Genomic DNA, 13,229 nt, shown 5'->3' with positions numbered 1-13,229 from the left:
CTTAAGTATCTTCTGGTAATAGTATGTCAGTTGACAGGATGGCCCGAGGCATTTCCAACTGCCTCAGCAACAACTGGATCTGTAATTAAGGTGTTCTTAGAACAAATAATTCCAAGATATGGGTTGGTAGAGGCAATAGATTCAGACAGAGGCACTCATTTTACAGGAAAGGTCCTTCAAGATGTCATGACTGCCCTAGGGATTCGATGGGACTTGCATACCCCTTGGCATCCTCAGAGTTCTGGTAGAGTGGAAAGGATGAATGGGAACATTAAAAAGCATCTTTTAAAATTGGTGTTAGAAACTAAGATGCCGTGGACACGACTTCTCCCATTAGCTTTAGCAAGAATAAGAGCAAAACCAAGGGGAGACATTCAGCTGTCCCCCTTTGAAATAATGTTTGGGATTCCCTATCCTGCTAACTCCCAACCTGGCAAGGAGGTGGAGATAAGTGATATATATGTAAAGCAATATGTGGCCAGAATACATTCTCTTGTGAAGTCTCTCCGACAGGAAGCCCAGCTTGCACAGACCCTCCCCTTGGATTTTGCAGTCCATGATATCCAACCAGGGGATTGGGTCTTGGTCAAAGAATGGAAAGAAGCACCACTGCTAGCAAAGTGGCGAGGACCTTATCAGGTATTACTAACCACAGAAACATCAATCAAGACAGCTGAGCATGGATGGACTCATCATACTAGAGTTAAGATTTCCAAGACTCCAGAAGTTTGGACTTCTCAGTTGAAGGAAGAGGATGGAAAGCCCCGGCTAACTCTCCGTAGATCTGTACCGCTGACGGGGAGTAGGTCTGGAAAATAAACTCTGGGTTGCTGGGTCTGTGAGAATCCAGGAGGATATGAAGACTACCCATGGGTACTAGACATACTGAATGCAGGTTGCAGGTTGTTAGTTAATAACCTAGTTTGTAAAAACAAATATTGTTCAAAAAAAAAAAAAAAAAAAAAAAAAAAAGAGGAGGGATTGAGCGGAATGCTCAAGTTTTTGTATTAATCAATAAGGGGGTTTCTCCACAGTTTGGCTGAAGAGCAGGACAAAGGGAGGGGAGACTGAGTGGAGCCATGAGCCCAGAAGGACAAAAGGAGCCATCTGCAAGGAGATGGGGCCTTTACAAAGAAGGGAAATAGGGCAATTGCCCCACATTCTTCAGCAAGGGGGACAAAGGAGTTGGTGAGCTCAGGTGAGAACAGATGGCGGGAGGCCGGAGTTCGGTGTAGGCGGGCCGGGAAGGCTGTAACTTCTGAGTACCTTGGCCAATGGGGAAAAGGAGAGGGCGTCCCTCGGTCGGGAAATTAGGATAAAAGCGGGGCTGCGTCCCCCAGCATTTTGAGAGACCCCACAGGGATATGCCCGGTGGACTCTCCCTTTATTCGAATAAAGTTTTAGGACTCCTCTGTCTCCTTTTTGGACATTCAGTTCTTGACAGCGAGATTTTCCGCACACTTCCCTTCTGCACACAGTTGTCTTGATGTCACATCCATAGGAGATGATGATAGGAGTGAAGGCCTTGATGGAAAACGTACTCTTGTGTCCTCCAGTTCACATCTCCACCCTATGACTGTACCAACAAATACTTGCCAAACCTCTGTGTTGTCTTACTGCAGAGAAGACACCAGCTGCATAAATTTGGAGACAACAGTCTCCAAGGCTTCAAGAACGCCAGGCAGCTGTAGCCCAGTGCCACCTTCCACCACCTTCACTGCTCTCCTAGCCCCAGACTGACTGGGTTTCAGGCAGCTTAGCCAAAGACATTTCCATAGCCTTAGGGACAAACTGCTGGATGAAATCCAGCCTAACCACTTCTACAAGGGCTCTCCTGGGTATCTGATAAGTGAAATCCACCATTCTCACTTCATATATATTCCAGAGAGTCAAGAGAGGCAGTTATGGTTGGTGGTTAGTCAGGACTTGGGTCAGGTTTCTGCCTTCCGTTTTGTGTTCAAAATAAATAAATAAATAAATAAATAAATAAATAAATAAATAAAGTAGCTGTTATTGCTCTCCTGTGACTCCCTCCTGTGCTCAGACCTCTCTGCAGTCAGTGCACCACTGCCCACACCGGGCCCTACCAACCCTACAGGCACGGGAGGTGCTGGGCAATGCCGAGCTGAGCACCCCACTCTCTTCAGCAGAGCTGGAAAGCTGCCAGGATCTCAGAGCAGAACCAAGCCCTGGCCTAAGCTACTGAATCCTCAGACCCAAGGCAGCCAGAGCTCCGTGTTTATGGTTGGGCCTGTACATCCTGCCTTGGGCAGTGGTTACACGCACACCCCACCCTGGTCTTCACACTCACTGCCTTTAATCCTCCCAGACCTTTCCAAAGTGCCTTGCAATAGCCAGGCTGATCTTTCTAAGACAGCTCTTCCATATTAGAGTCTAAAATGAAAAGTTTTTTCAAAATTGAGGACAGCTGATGCCACGAGAGCTCTGCTTCTGCCCAGTAGAGGCCAGCACAAGCGCAGTATTTAGCAGGCACGTGCTTGCTGGAAGGAGCAATCTTAACTTTCCACGTGTCCTTCCCCCACTTGAAAACAGGGACTGTCTGCACACTGAGAGCCTTCAGCCTTCCTTTGCTGCTTTGAGAAAGCTCTTTGATGCAGAACTATAATGTGATGAATGGCACCGACACTAGGCCATAACCTGGATCAAACAGGACAAGCTGCCACAGGCCCAGCTGGCACTTGGCTTCATCTGTGTGCCCAGAAGCGCCTTCCCCATCAACCAGCAAACTGCACAAGCTGCAGGCTGCTCCCTGCAGCTGGGCATGATTGGAAAATACTCGCCCAACCCTTTAGAAAGGCAAGGTGCCGCTGCAATGAAATGCAAAAGAGCTGGTGATGTGGGTGGGAGATACAAGCGGAGGTGATTGAGGTGGCCACCGCCCTGCCCTTTGCCCTTCTGGAGCTTGTTAGCAGTTCGTTATCTGACAACAGGGAGAGCCTAACCCCAGGACAGGCACTTGGCTAGTTGTGAATCAAAATTATTGCTGTGAGGAGCCTTGAATAGAGGGCAGGAGCAAGACGCAGCAAGACACAGGTATAGATAAGAAGGAATCTTCACGTAGCCTGAAGAAGCACCTGGTGCATCTCTGCAAATAGCCTCAGGAAAGGACATTTATCTAAACTGCTGGCTGAAGGGGCTGGTGGCCCTGAGCAGAGATGTTGTCCCCTGTTGTTTCCGTGGTCTGTCTCCCAGGAGAACCGTTCTTCATAACAATGCAAAACACCTAATGATCACCAGAAACAACTAAGAGAGCAAAAACCACTTGAATCATGCAGATGATCTTCTGTGATGATGGTTTTGAGGGCATGATCAGGGCAAAGACAACTGGTCAGATTGGAAGACACATCCTTTAGCACCAACGTATGTCTAGTGTTAGGTCAAAACGGCTGAGCACAAGGCTGCTTGGAGGTCTTCCAGCTTACAGACACCCATGTGTCTAGGGCACGCACCCTAGTCAATGATGCCAAGACTATTGTTTAGGTTCTGGAGAGGATGTTGTTGCAAATCCGTCTCCCAGTCTCACCACTTACCACTTATTTTCATTCTGAGTTGCAGTAATAAGTCTGAGACGTTACCAGTGGGTTGTCTAGCAATTCTGTGGGCCATTATGCAGAACCCCACCCAACCTGCAAGATCTCAGACTTTGACAGCTCTGCGACAGAAATAATGGCTTTGTGTCTGCATGGGCACAGGCAATGCTTTGCGCCAGGTAGGACCTTCTTCATTTGCAGCTAAAACCAAGGTTAGCATTTTAAAGCCACGAGAAAACACTGAGGCTGGCAGCAAGGCTGGAGATTTCCCAGTAGTATAGAATATACTGTGCTTTAAATCAGTGCAGGCTTTGTTAGTCTCTGTTGCCTCTTTCAGTGAGGAAAGCGAGGCTATGGTCTCTGCAAGGCAGGCCCCAAGCAAGCTACAATAGCTCTTTTCTCTCATTCCTTGTGACCCAATAACCATGAGGGCATCACAGCCCAAGGAAGGGTGAGTGAAGGAAAGTGGAGCCAGCCCACCAGAAGGTGGAGGAGCAGTGGATTTTTTAAGCAGCAAAACCAAGCTGAGTCCTGCAGAGCTGCTGCTAATTGTCTCTCCCAGACTTAAAGGAAGAAATCCCAGAGAAATACAATCTGGGAAGGGTGTTTGTAGCCTGAGTGACTCAAAACATGGCCTACACAAGGGAATAGTAGCTCTGTTTGCTGCATGAATGGATGCCTTGCTAGAGTAACCACCATCCTCACCTCTTCCAGGGATTTTAGAGCTGCACAGTCTAGGCCAGGATCATTCAGGGTGGGCATTGGCTTTGTAGGAGGGTAACATCCAGGCCCACATGCTGACAACCAGGCATCCCAAACCATGGTGCTTCCATGCAAGCATACCAGCAGGAGACAGGAGGTCTGCAGGCCTCTTCAACAGCCCAGAGCAGGAAAAATCCCAGCACTTCCTGGACACTATCTGGGAAGCACTCTCTGAAGGATGGCTGTACCCTGTACACTGGGGCAAACTAGGCAGAGCAAATGGGCAAGGCACAGCACGTTACAGACTTTTCCTAAATGCTCTTGAGGGCTGCAATGATGGGCCCAAGTCCATCTGGAAATACTTCTGTTTCCTGCACCTGGAAGAGGGACATCCAAAAAATGGGTCCATTTAGCTCAAATTCTCAGTTGAGAACCCACAGAAGACTGTTTTAACAACATTTTATTATGGTACGCCATGCTGAAAAAGTTGCAGCTGTTGGTCCTTAGAGAGGGCAGTAGTCCTGAGCCAGGGGTAGAAGTCAGCCCTGCACAGGCAGGTGACTTTCAAATCTGGGTATAGACTAAGGCTATGCGGACATACAGACAGACTGCTGGTTGATTGGAATGTTAGCTATAGAGACCACCCATACGGGCAGGTCTGTGTTTCCATTAGGTCAGACCCATCAGAATTAATCTGCTCTGCATAGACCTTCACACTGCTGTGCTCCCTCTCAGTTACACTGGTTATCAAGCTAGAGCCCACCACGGCCAGCACAGGAGGTGACAGTGTATGCCACTGTGCCTGCATGCGGGCAAGGGGAACACACACACGTCAGACTATCCGTTGTCTGAGTAGAGCTTGGGTGACTCCCGGCGTGGAGCAGGGCTGAGAGCTGGGATACTATGTGGCAACTCAAGAGGCAGGGCTCTGTAGCATCCCTGTAGCAAGAAAGACCCTATCTCCCCCAGTGATTCCATCACCCCACGGACCGATGCCCACGTGCACGATCCCCACTGAGTGCAGGCTGCAGCTGCTGCCCCTTGGTTGGATGCCAGCGCGTGCAGGGCTGCCCCCAGAACACCAAGCTCTCCTCTGAGACTGCCTGGGGTCCTGCTGCAGCACACAGTGCCTTGGGAGTAGCTCAACCTGTTTTGGAAACAGGGATTAAGTATTTTCATTCTTTATTTTACAAAAATAAACCAGTTTTGCCCTGGTACTCTATGGCCCCTGGAATTCCCTTCCACCCTGTTCCCCTTCCTCTCGCTGGAGCTCCCCTTGTTGTGCATCCCTGTGGCTGCTCTCAGGGAGGCTGCGCATCTCGCACGCGCTCCTGCAAGTGTCCCAACACAAACTCCAGGGAAGAGGGTTGGTGCCCTTAGGTGAATGCCTCTTCTTTGCCAGGATCCAAGCTGGAAACTGCCGAAAGATGCCTCCTGGTGGCTCTGCCATTTCTGTACAGGGGACAAGTCCTAGACGAGTCGCTCAGAGCATGCACTTTGAGAAGGGGCGTCTGTCTGTCCTTCTCCCTTGGATGAAAGAGCGAGCCCCACGCAGCAGCTCTGGCCACTTGCAGAGCTTGCGGGCTGTGTGTCCGGCAGCGGCTCAGTGCTGGAAGCGCGGGGAGCTGATGTGGGGCTGATGGAAGGAGTGTGTGGCATAGAGCACCTCTGGGGGTGGCGGGGGCGCTGCGCTCAGGATGGAGCAGAGCGGTTCGTGGGAGCTCAGCATTGAGGTGAAGTGTTTCATCTCCTCTGTCAGCTGCTTGATCTCTCGGCGCAGGGCTGCATTCTGCCTCTCCAGGTCTTCGCTCTCCTGTGGAGACAAAACCAGCAGGGCCTTCCTGAGCACGGATCCACCAGGATGAGCTGGGGATATGGGCAGCAGACAAAAATGTGCAGAGCTGAGCTGACCAGGCAAGATGGGGCAGCTCCTGGGTGCTGGTTGGCACGCAGCTATATTGCAGTGTTTAGGTATAAGACATAAGAGTAGCCAAGGCCATGTGTGTCCCTGTATGAGGACACTGCAGTGCAATGTGTCGGGCCCTTTCTGATCTCCCTACACTACCCATCTCCGCCCAGGAGCTGCTCACCTTACACCAATATAAATGCAGCACATGCGGGCAGGCCAGTCCCTGCGGCACGAGGCTGGATGGACAGGGAAGGCAATGAAATCTCCACCAGGCAGGCCACGCTGTGGGCTGGAGGGAGCAGAGCTGCCGCCGGGACAGGACCCGCTCCGCGGGCAGCGGAGCAGGGCCAGCGCGCACGCCGCTCGGCAGCGCGCCGCTTCCTGTGCGCCCCGCAGCAGCAGCGGGTGTGAGGAGGGCCTTGAAGAGCAGACGCGGCTGCGGAGGGAGCGATCGCACAGCGGCCGCGCTCGCGGCCCCCAGGCAGGACGCGAGGCTGGGGCAGAGCCTGGAGCTGCGGCAGGAGGCGCCGCGAGCGGGGAGCCGGGGTGGGGGTCGCTGCCGGGCGCCTCTCTGCCCCGCAGAGTTTCCAGAATGACATATTTCCGGCAATTTCGGAGCGGAGCGGTGCCTGGGCAAACCCCCCTCCCCCAGCGGCCGGGCCGTGGCGAGGAGCGAGGCGCCCGGGCCCCAGCGGCGCTCGCCTGGGCGCCCGCTTACGAGAAGTGACTGCGGCGGGTTCCCGCCCAGGCTTTCTCAGCTCCCTCTCACGCACACGCGCGCGGCCGCCGGCCGGGGGAGGGGGTGCTAAATAACCGCCGTCTTTAACCAGAAAACCACCTGCCACAGGAAACCTGTCATTGCCCTGGAAAGAAAAGACTCACTGCTTCCTGCTAGCAGCCGGGGAAACCAGCTAAACAGTGCGAGTGTGGAGGGAGAGACGCTTGAGTCAGAAGAAAAGAGAAACTGAGGCCTCAGAAGAACAGAATTATTACTGTTATTAATAATAACAACAACAAAGGGGTTAATAAAGATGCTTAGTCTGGTCTCAAAGATCCTGAGCAAATCACAGCTCACTGCCTCCACTGCTCCCAAAACACAGCCTGGAGCATCCCATGCAGGTGGAGCGGTGCTGCTTGTGGCCCAGGCAGGACCCGCAAAACAGGCAGGCTGCAGAGGCAGACTGTGGCCATCCAGGCAATAGGACCAAAGCGAGACACAGCTTCAGGACCCTGAAAACCTCTTCCTCCTCTGGCCATCCAAACTGTACCCCTTGGCACTTCCCACCGCCCCTCAAAGCAGAGCCTTTGCCTCTCCACTTGTCCGTCAGCCCCATGCCCGGTGTCGCACCGAACGTCCAGCGGAGGCCGCTCTGCGTGCTGGGGCACCTCGCACACCCGCTGTTTATAACAGCCATCACACAAGGGCCTTGCAAGGGAAATTAGCATCTTTCAGACATGACAATGTTTTGCAAATCACAACCAATATTTATCTCAGGAGCTGACGGGAATCACCAAGGGGCTGGGAAGCCCCAGCCTCCTAGTGACTCATTCCCCTCAAAACAAAAGCTACGCAGTCCTGGGGCAGCTAGAGCTGCTGTGTCCTTTCACACCAACAGGAGCCCAAGCTTAGCCTCACTTCTTGAGCAAAACCATATCAGAGAGAGATATGTGGTCTCCAGTGCTGAGCTAACCTGGGCACGCAGGGAATGAGCCCAAGAGCAGCAGAGGGTCACTGTGACCAAGGACTGAAAAAAACATTAGAAAAATTTAATGTACATCCTCTCCTTGTCTCTGTCTGCTTCTATATCCTCTAGCTGTCTCCCTGCCTGCGAGCATCTTGTCTTCATCCTGTAAGACTGAGCTGAGACATGCTGCTCCTGTCCTGGGTTCGTTAAACACAGGCAAAGTGTCTCCAATATCACTATCAGCTGAGTAGCAGTAACCTCTTAAGTGGTTTGTTGTCTGCCCTAAGAAGAGCTGCCCGTTTCTTCTTGGTGCACAGCTGTTAAGGATTTTATTGGAGGAAGATCAGAGCTCATGTCCACCTCAAGGTTTGTCTTGAAGAGAGTGCCAACACCAAGCCATGTTGCCCCAAGAAGGATAATAAGCTAATGATAAAAGACTAAAAGACAGTTCTAAGCAAAGAGTGAGGGCACCACACACGAAGGAAGATTCAGAGGCAGCTTCTTAAAAATTCTCCCCAAAAGTGGGGATTTATCGGAGGGTCAAGAATGCTAAGTCAAAAGATCGTTTCTTGAACACAGCCCTGACTATTTTCAAAGAGCAGCCAGCACAGCACAGGGACAAAGAAGTCTCTGCCCACTGCATTCTTCCTCCAGATCACCTGTAGCCAGGTACACATGGGATTTCACTTACCAGAAATGCAAAGGAGCCCTGTGCCGTGCTCTGACACTGTCCACAAAATGCTGCCCAAACACAATCAAAAGTGACTGTCCCTCCCAAAAAAAAATTCTTCAATTACACTAAATAAGCCTTGAGAGGAAAATCAAGGCTGCAGCAGCAAAAGCAAAGGATTTCACTGGGGACCTGCTGAAGGGCAAATGTGTTTGGGCAACTGAATGGCCAAATCCTGCCCTTGACTGGGCTATGTGCTCTAGCTGCTGCTAATGCTGACTTTCATATCCTGCCTTGGTCCCTGCTTTTCCTGTCCTGTCTAAACTGAGCGCTCAGCACTGAGGATGGAGAAAGGATGGGAGTGCTCACCAAGTGCAGCGTGTCTGCTTTCTGAGTCTGCCTCAGGCGGCTCTTCTGGGCAGCGATGCGGTTCTTCTCCCGCCTCTGAACTTTTCTCACGTCATCAGAAGAATCCTAGAGAAATGCAAGACATGGAAATGACGGGGGTGTACCCTCACTCCCCTTGCAATAGTGGCACAGGGATCAGGGACTGGGAGAGGTGGGAAGGGGAGACAGAGGAGCAGCCCCAAAGGAACAACCTTGAAGCACAGGATGTGGGACACAGGGACGTGAGCACCAGGGTAAAGCCCTGCCGCAGGAAGGGGTGATGCTCTTCACATCCCTGTTGCCAGGAGGGGCATATCTGGTACCCTGCTCCTCCTGGCATAGCAGGAAAGAGATGACTCTCCCTTTACCAAGATACAGATGTGGGCTATGGCTTGAGGGAACATGGTAAGACTGCATCCCAAACTGACAATTTAAATAACTTCTACAGTAAAACTATTCCCCCATAATCCCCATTATGCTTGCTCTTTTCTGGAGTCCCTCTGGAGCAATGTCTCTCTCTAACATGCTGACTGAAATACTCCCAAGCACTTTGGGCAGAGAAGCTCACAGTTCTCCCTGCTCAAGGTCATGAGCTTCACACAGCAGCAGTTCCCTGTTCAGATCTGGTCCTTCTGCTGCCTTCTGACAGTTAAAACCGTCATTCAGACTCTTTCATCTTCTATTTTCACATTGTCACTGTCTCTTTTGTGGACTCCCTAACATTCACACCACCGCTCCCCCACAGGACTATGAAATTCAGCCGCAAGAGTTATCTTCCCAGCCCATCAGTCTGTGCACATCCTCTTCCCCCCCCGCCACCCCGCCCAAGAGCTTTTCTTTGAGCTTAACCGTTTTATCCTTCCCTTCAATGCTTCGCAAACCTCTCAGCTATGGCAGCTCCCAAGTCTTGCATCAGATCTGATCCTTATCCTTTAGCAGTTTCTCTGCTTAATCCCCCTCTCTGCCCAGATGCTTCTCATCCAAGATCGGAAGACCTCATGATCTGCCTTGATTGAGAGGTCTGACATTTCTGGGCAAAGCCTCAGGTATTTGCCTGTGTTTCCAGCTATAGTCAGAGAGCAAATGATAAATGATAAAATATAACGAAGCTTAGCCAGGAGATGGAAACACCTTGGATGTGTCAGGATCTGCCAGCGGAAGACCTACCATTAAGATACTCCATGCAACAACAAAAAAAGCTCTGTCCAGCACTATTCTGAGATGAAAAGTTTCTGAGGCTGAACAGAGAAAGAGTGACCAAAAGTGCCAGGGCTTTCCTGGTCCCTGAGTGATGTCTGAGGCAGCGGGAAGTCCTCAGGTTCCCTCGAGCCCTTTGGGCCTGTGGAGAGGAGATGAGTGCTCAGCTCTTCACGAAGCCCCGTCTCTCACGCTGTGGCTTCCTGCCCACTGGCTGACGGGTGGGCATCGCATGGCCCACAGCGTCAAGGGTCCTGGCATCCCAGACGCCCCTGGCATGGCCCCAGCTAATGTGCTTTATTTCTCCACCTGTCTTCAGTGTGGCAGCCGCAGCTCCCGCCGCAGGCTTGCTGCCTGGCTCTGCATCCCTCTCCCCAACACCTGTTCCTAGAAAGCCCTGCTGTGGAGCACTGTGAAAATGCCAGCGATGGGTGCCAGTCTCCTACTCCTCCTGCTGACCACCCTGCCCATCTGTGAAGGTTGTCGGGAAGCAGGAGAGCTGTGAGGGATCCCCCTTACCTGCTTGCTGGGAGGGGGTGACTGGCTGAAGCTGCTGGAGTCGCTGCTGTCGGAGCTGTGGGGCATGGCTCCGTCTCTGCCTCTCTGGGGCCTCTTCAGCTTCCTTTATGCTCTTGGAGTGCTTGGTTTCTTTCTTTAATTTTTTTTTTTCTCCCGTGCCCTTCTGTGTCTTCTCTGAGTTGGACCTCTGCCTCCCTGCTCTTGTCCTTCCCTGTGGCACGTTGTCCTTCTTCCCTCTCTGTCACTTTCTCTGCCTCTCCTCTTCGAGGCTCTGCACCTTCCCTTTAGGTCTCGGCCTCCTGTGGTTTCTCAGAACCTACGGGATGTAAGCTGAAAGTCACGTGGCCGGAAACTTTGAGATGAAGAAGAAAAGTTACAGAAGAAGAAAAAAAAAAAGAAGAGAGAAAAAAAAAAAGCACATCTGGGAAAAACGAGCTTCAAAATAGCCTGAAAAACCCCCGAAAAATACCTTCAGGCGGTTTGAAAAACAGCAAGATGGGTTTCCTCTGAGACAAACATCAGAGATGTAAAGGAAGAAAAGCCCCAGCTCTGGCTGTGAAACTTGGACCCTCAAAGGAGGGCAAGTGCGGAGGAGGTGGTGCTGGGAGCCCCCAGAAATTCCAGTGGCAGGAGGAGCAGAGCCGTATGCGGCACCGGCAACGCTCGGGCAGGGCAGTCCGGTGCCTGGCAGCCTTTACTACCGGAGCCGGGCCAGGGAAGTTCCCAGGCAGCCTCCCACGTCCATACAACCCCCTCACCACCATCCCGCCGCCCCCGGTGCCATTGTCACAGGTCCTGGGGACAAGGCCAGTACCTTTGGCAGGTCCCACGCAAAAGCTGTTTGTGCAAATAGCTCATGTATGTGCTCTGAGAAACAGTCTTACCCAAGAAGAAGGACAGGCTCAAAGGGAGGTCTGGTTTTGGTAGAAGTGGTATTTTCTATAGGATCAAGCTCTTTAATACTTTGAACCACGAATCCGTATCTCACCACTAGTCCATAAGGGGAATAAGATCATCCCTGGCACACAGCAATATAAAGTGGTAGTGATGCTGCAGACCCAGAAGGGAGCCCCAACACCTCCACACCATATGAGAGCTCAGCGTTACCCCTGGAGAACTGAAGCTGTTGCACGTGGGTCCAGGCTCCCTGTCTGCCCTCTCCAGCCCCTCCTTGGCACAGCTGGTACAAGGGGACATGGGACAGCCCCACAGAAGACAGGAATACTGTGGCATGTTGGGGCGGGGGTGTCCTTGCTGTTCTCCCTCTGCTCATCTTGGGGAACAACTCCTGGACAGGAGCTCTTTTGTATCCCTTGTTTGCCCCCCAGTCTATACCTCCTGGGGCTATCTCCACCCTCAGAATGGGTCTCGTTAATCTGGGGCCCTGAAAGCAGTCACTGGGACAGCAGTGCTGCGGGGTGCCCCCTGGCAGCCCATGCTCTCTGGAGGTGACCAGGCAGCCAAAGAGCATGGGCAGTCTTCCTCCTCATCTGCTCATGCCATCAGAACCGAGGGAAGGAAGGGTCCACGCGCCGTGAGGGCAACATCCACATTGTGGCCTGGCTTCATCCTGCCTCTGCCTCTTCCTGTGACCCATGTCCAACTATCTTTTCTCATATGCCTTCACCCCTTTTGCTTTTTTGTTCTTCTTCTGTGTTGCTGCCCCCAGTTTTTCCATGTTTCCCATCTGTATACGCTCCTCACCTCAGTCAGTGCACGGTAGAGGCAGTGTGGACGAGCCAGGAGAGATGTGGTTAGGCTGGGACAGTCAAGGGGGAAATAGTGAAGTGGGGTTTAATGTCCAGCCCCTTGGCATCCCTGGGGCTGGTAGAGCTGACAGGAGGTCGGTGGAGCCAGAGGTGCCAGTGTGTAGGGCTGAGGAGCCCCTACTCATGCCCATCTTGCCTTGGAGCTGCTCTCTAGTGTGGACAGCAGCACGTCTTCAGCGTGGCTAAGTTCTTCCATGTGCCACAAAAAATGAATAAAGCAACTGGTAGGAGCACGTGAACTCCCTTCCATGGGAAGCAGCAATTCCCAGTTCCCGCTTTACTGTTTTTCGATGCACTTCTGCACAGGGATATTAAAAACAAGGCTGCGGCTCAGCTTAGCAGCTATATGCTAAGCTCACACTTCTCATGGCCACAGCACTGGTGAGACTCCACAGTGCCAGGCAGGCAAGAAGTGCCCAGCAGCAAGGGGATGAGTCGTGGTCACTCTCTGAGGCTTTAAGAGTTCTGCTGTGCAGCCTTATCACAGCGCAAATGTACCCTGCTTGGCACACAGTGCAGCCTTGTGTGGGCACTCCTGGCATTTCTTACCAGCTTTGTCACTCAGAGGGATGACACAGGAACAAAGCTGAAAGAAAGAGCCATGTGTGGCTACAGGCTTGCTGCTTGGGGGTGTTGCCTGGCTTCGTTGCAGTAGCATCACTGTTGGTTTTTATGTATGCCCATCTATTTCCCATTTCAGAAATGTCTGGCGGCACTGGCACAATAGCCTTGACTATTATCAGAGCATTTCACTGCCTTGAATGCATTTATTTTCAGAGCATGCTGCAGGGAAACACGAGGAGCCTCCACAGGTGAGGAAGCACAGCCCTGACTTTGAAG

The 13,229-nt window shown here is 52.0% G+C and overlaps 1 protein-coding gene across 1 annotated transcript; it reads right to left on the bottom strand.

Annotated features, from left to right (window-relative positions):
• Positions 1-5,752: 5,752 nt before the first annotated feature.
• BATF (basic leucine zipper ATF-like transcription factor) lies at positions 5,753-10,706 on the bottom strand. The gene is made up of 3 exons (XM_010226738.2): positions 10,621-10,706; positions 8,887-8,991; positions 5,753-6,066 (listed from the first exon to the last, which is right to left on the bottom strand). The coding sequence occupies exons 1-3, from the start codon at positions 10,684-10,686 to the stop codon at positions 5,857-5,859; spliced, it is 381 nt and encodes a 126-aa protein (XP_010225040.2). The 5' UTR covers positions 10,687-10,706; the 3' UTR covers positions 5,753-5,856.
• Positions 10,707-13,229: the final 2,523 nt, after the last annotated feature.

This window comes from Tinamus guttatus, unplaced genomic scaffold, assembly GCF_059628265.1.
Source record: "Tinamus guttatus ecotype Peru unplaced genomic scaffold, ASM5962826v1 Tinamus_guttatus_pri_ptg000327l, whole genome shotgun sequence".
NCBI lineage: Eukaryota > Metazoa > Chordata > Aves > Tinamiformes > Tinamidae > Tinamus > Tinamus guttatus.
Note: the sequence above shows the minus strand (reverse complement) of the source record. Positions and strands in the feature narration are given on the sequence as shown.

Excerpts from the sequence above, each read along its gene's own strand:
- BATF (XM_010226738.2), bottom strand. The coding sequence starts at position 10,686 with ATGCCCCACAGCTCCGACAGCAGCGACTCCAGCAGCTTCAGCCAGTCA. Across the intron at positions 8,992-10,620 it reads CACCCCCTCCCAGCAAGCAG|GATTCTTCTGATGACGTGAG; the intron begins GTAAGGGGGATC and ends GCATTTCTCTAG. Across the intron at positions 6,067-8,886 it reads AAGCAGACACGCTGCACTTG|GAGAGCGAAGACCTGGAGAG; the intron begins GTGAGCACTCCC and ends TTGTCTCCACAG.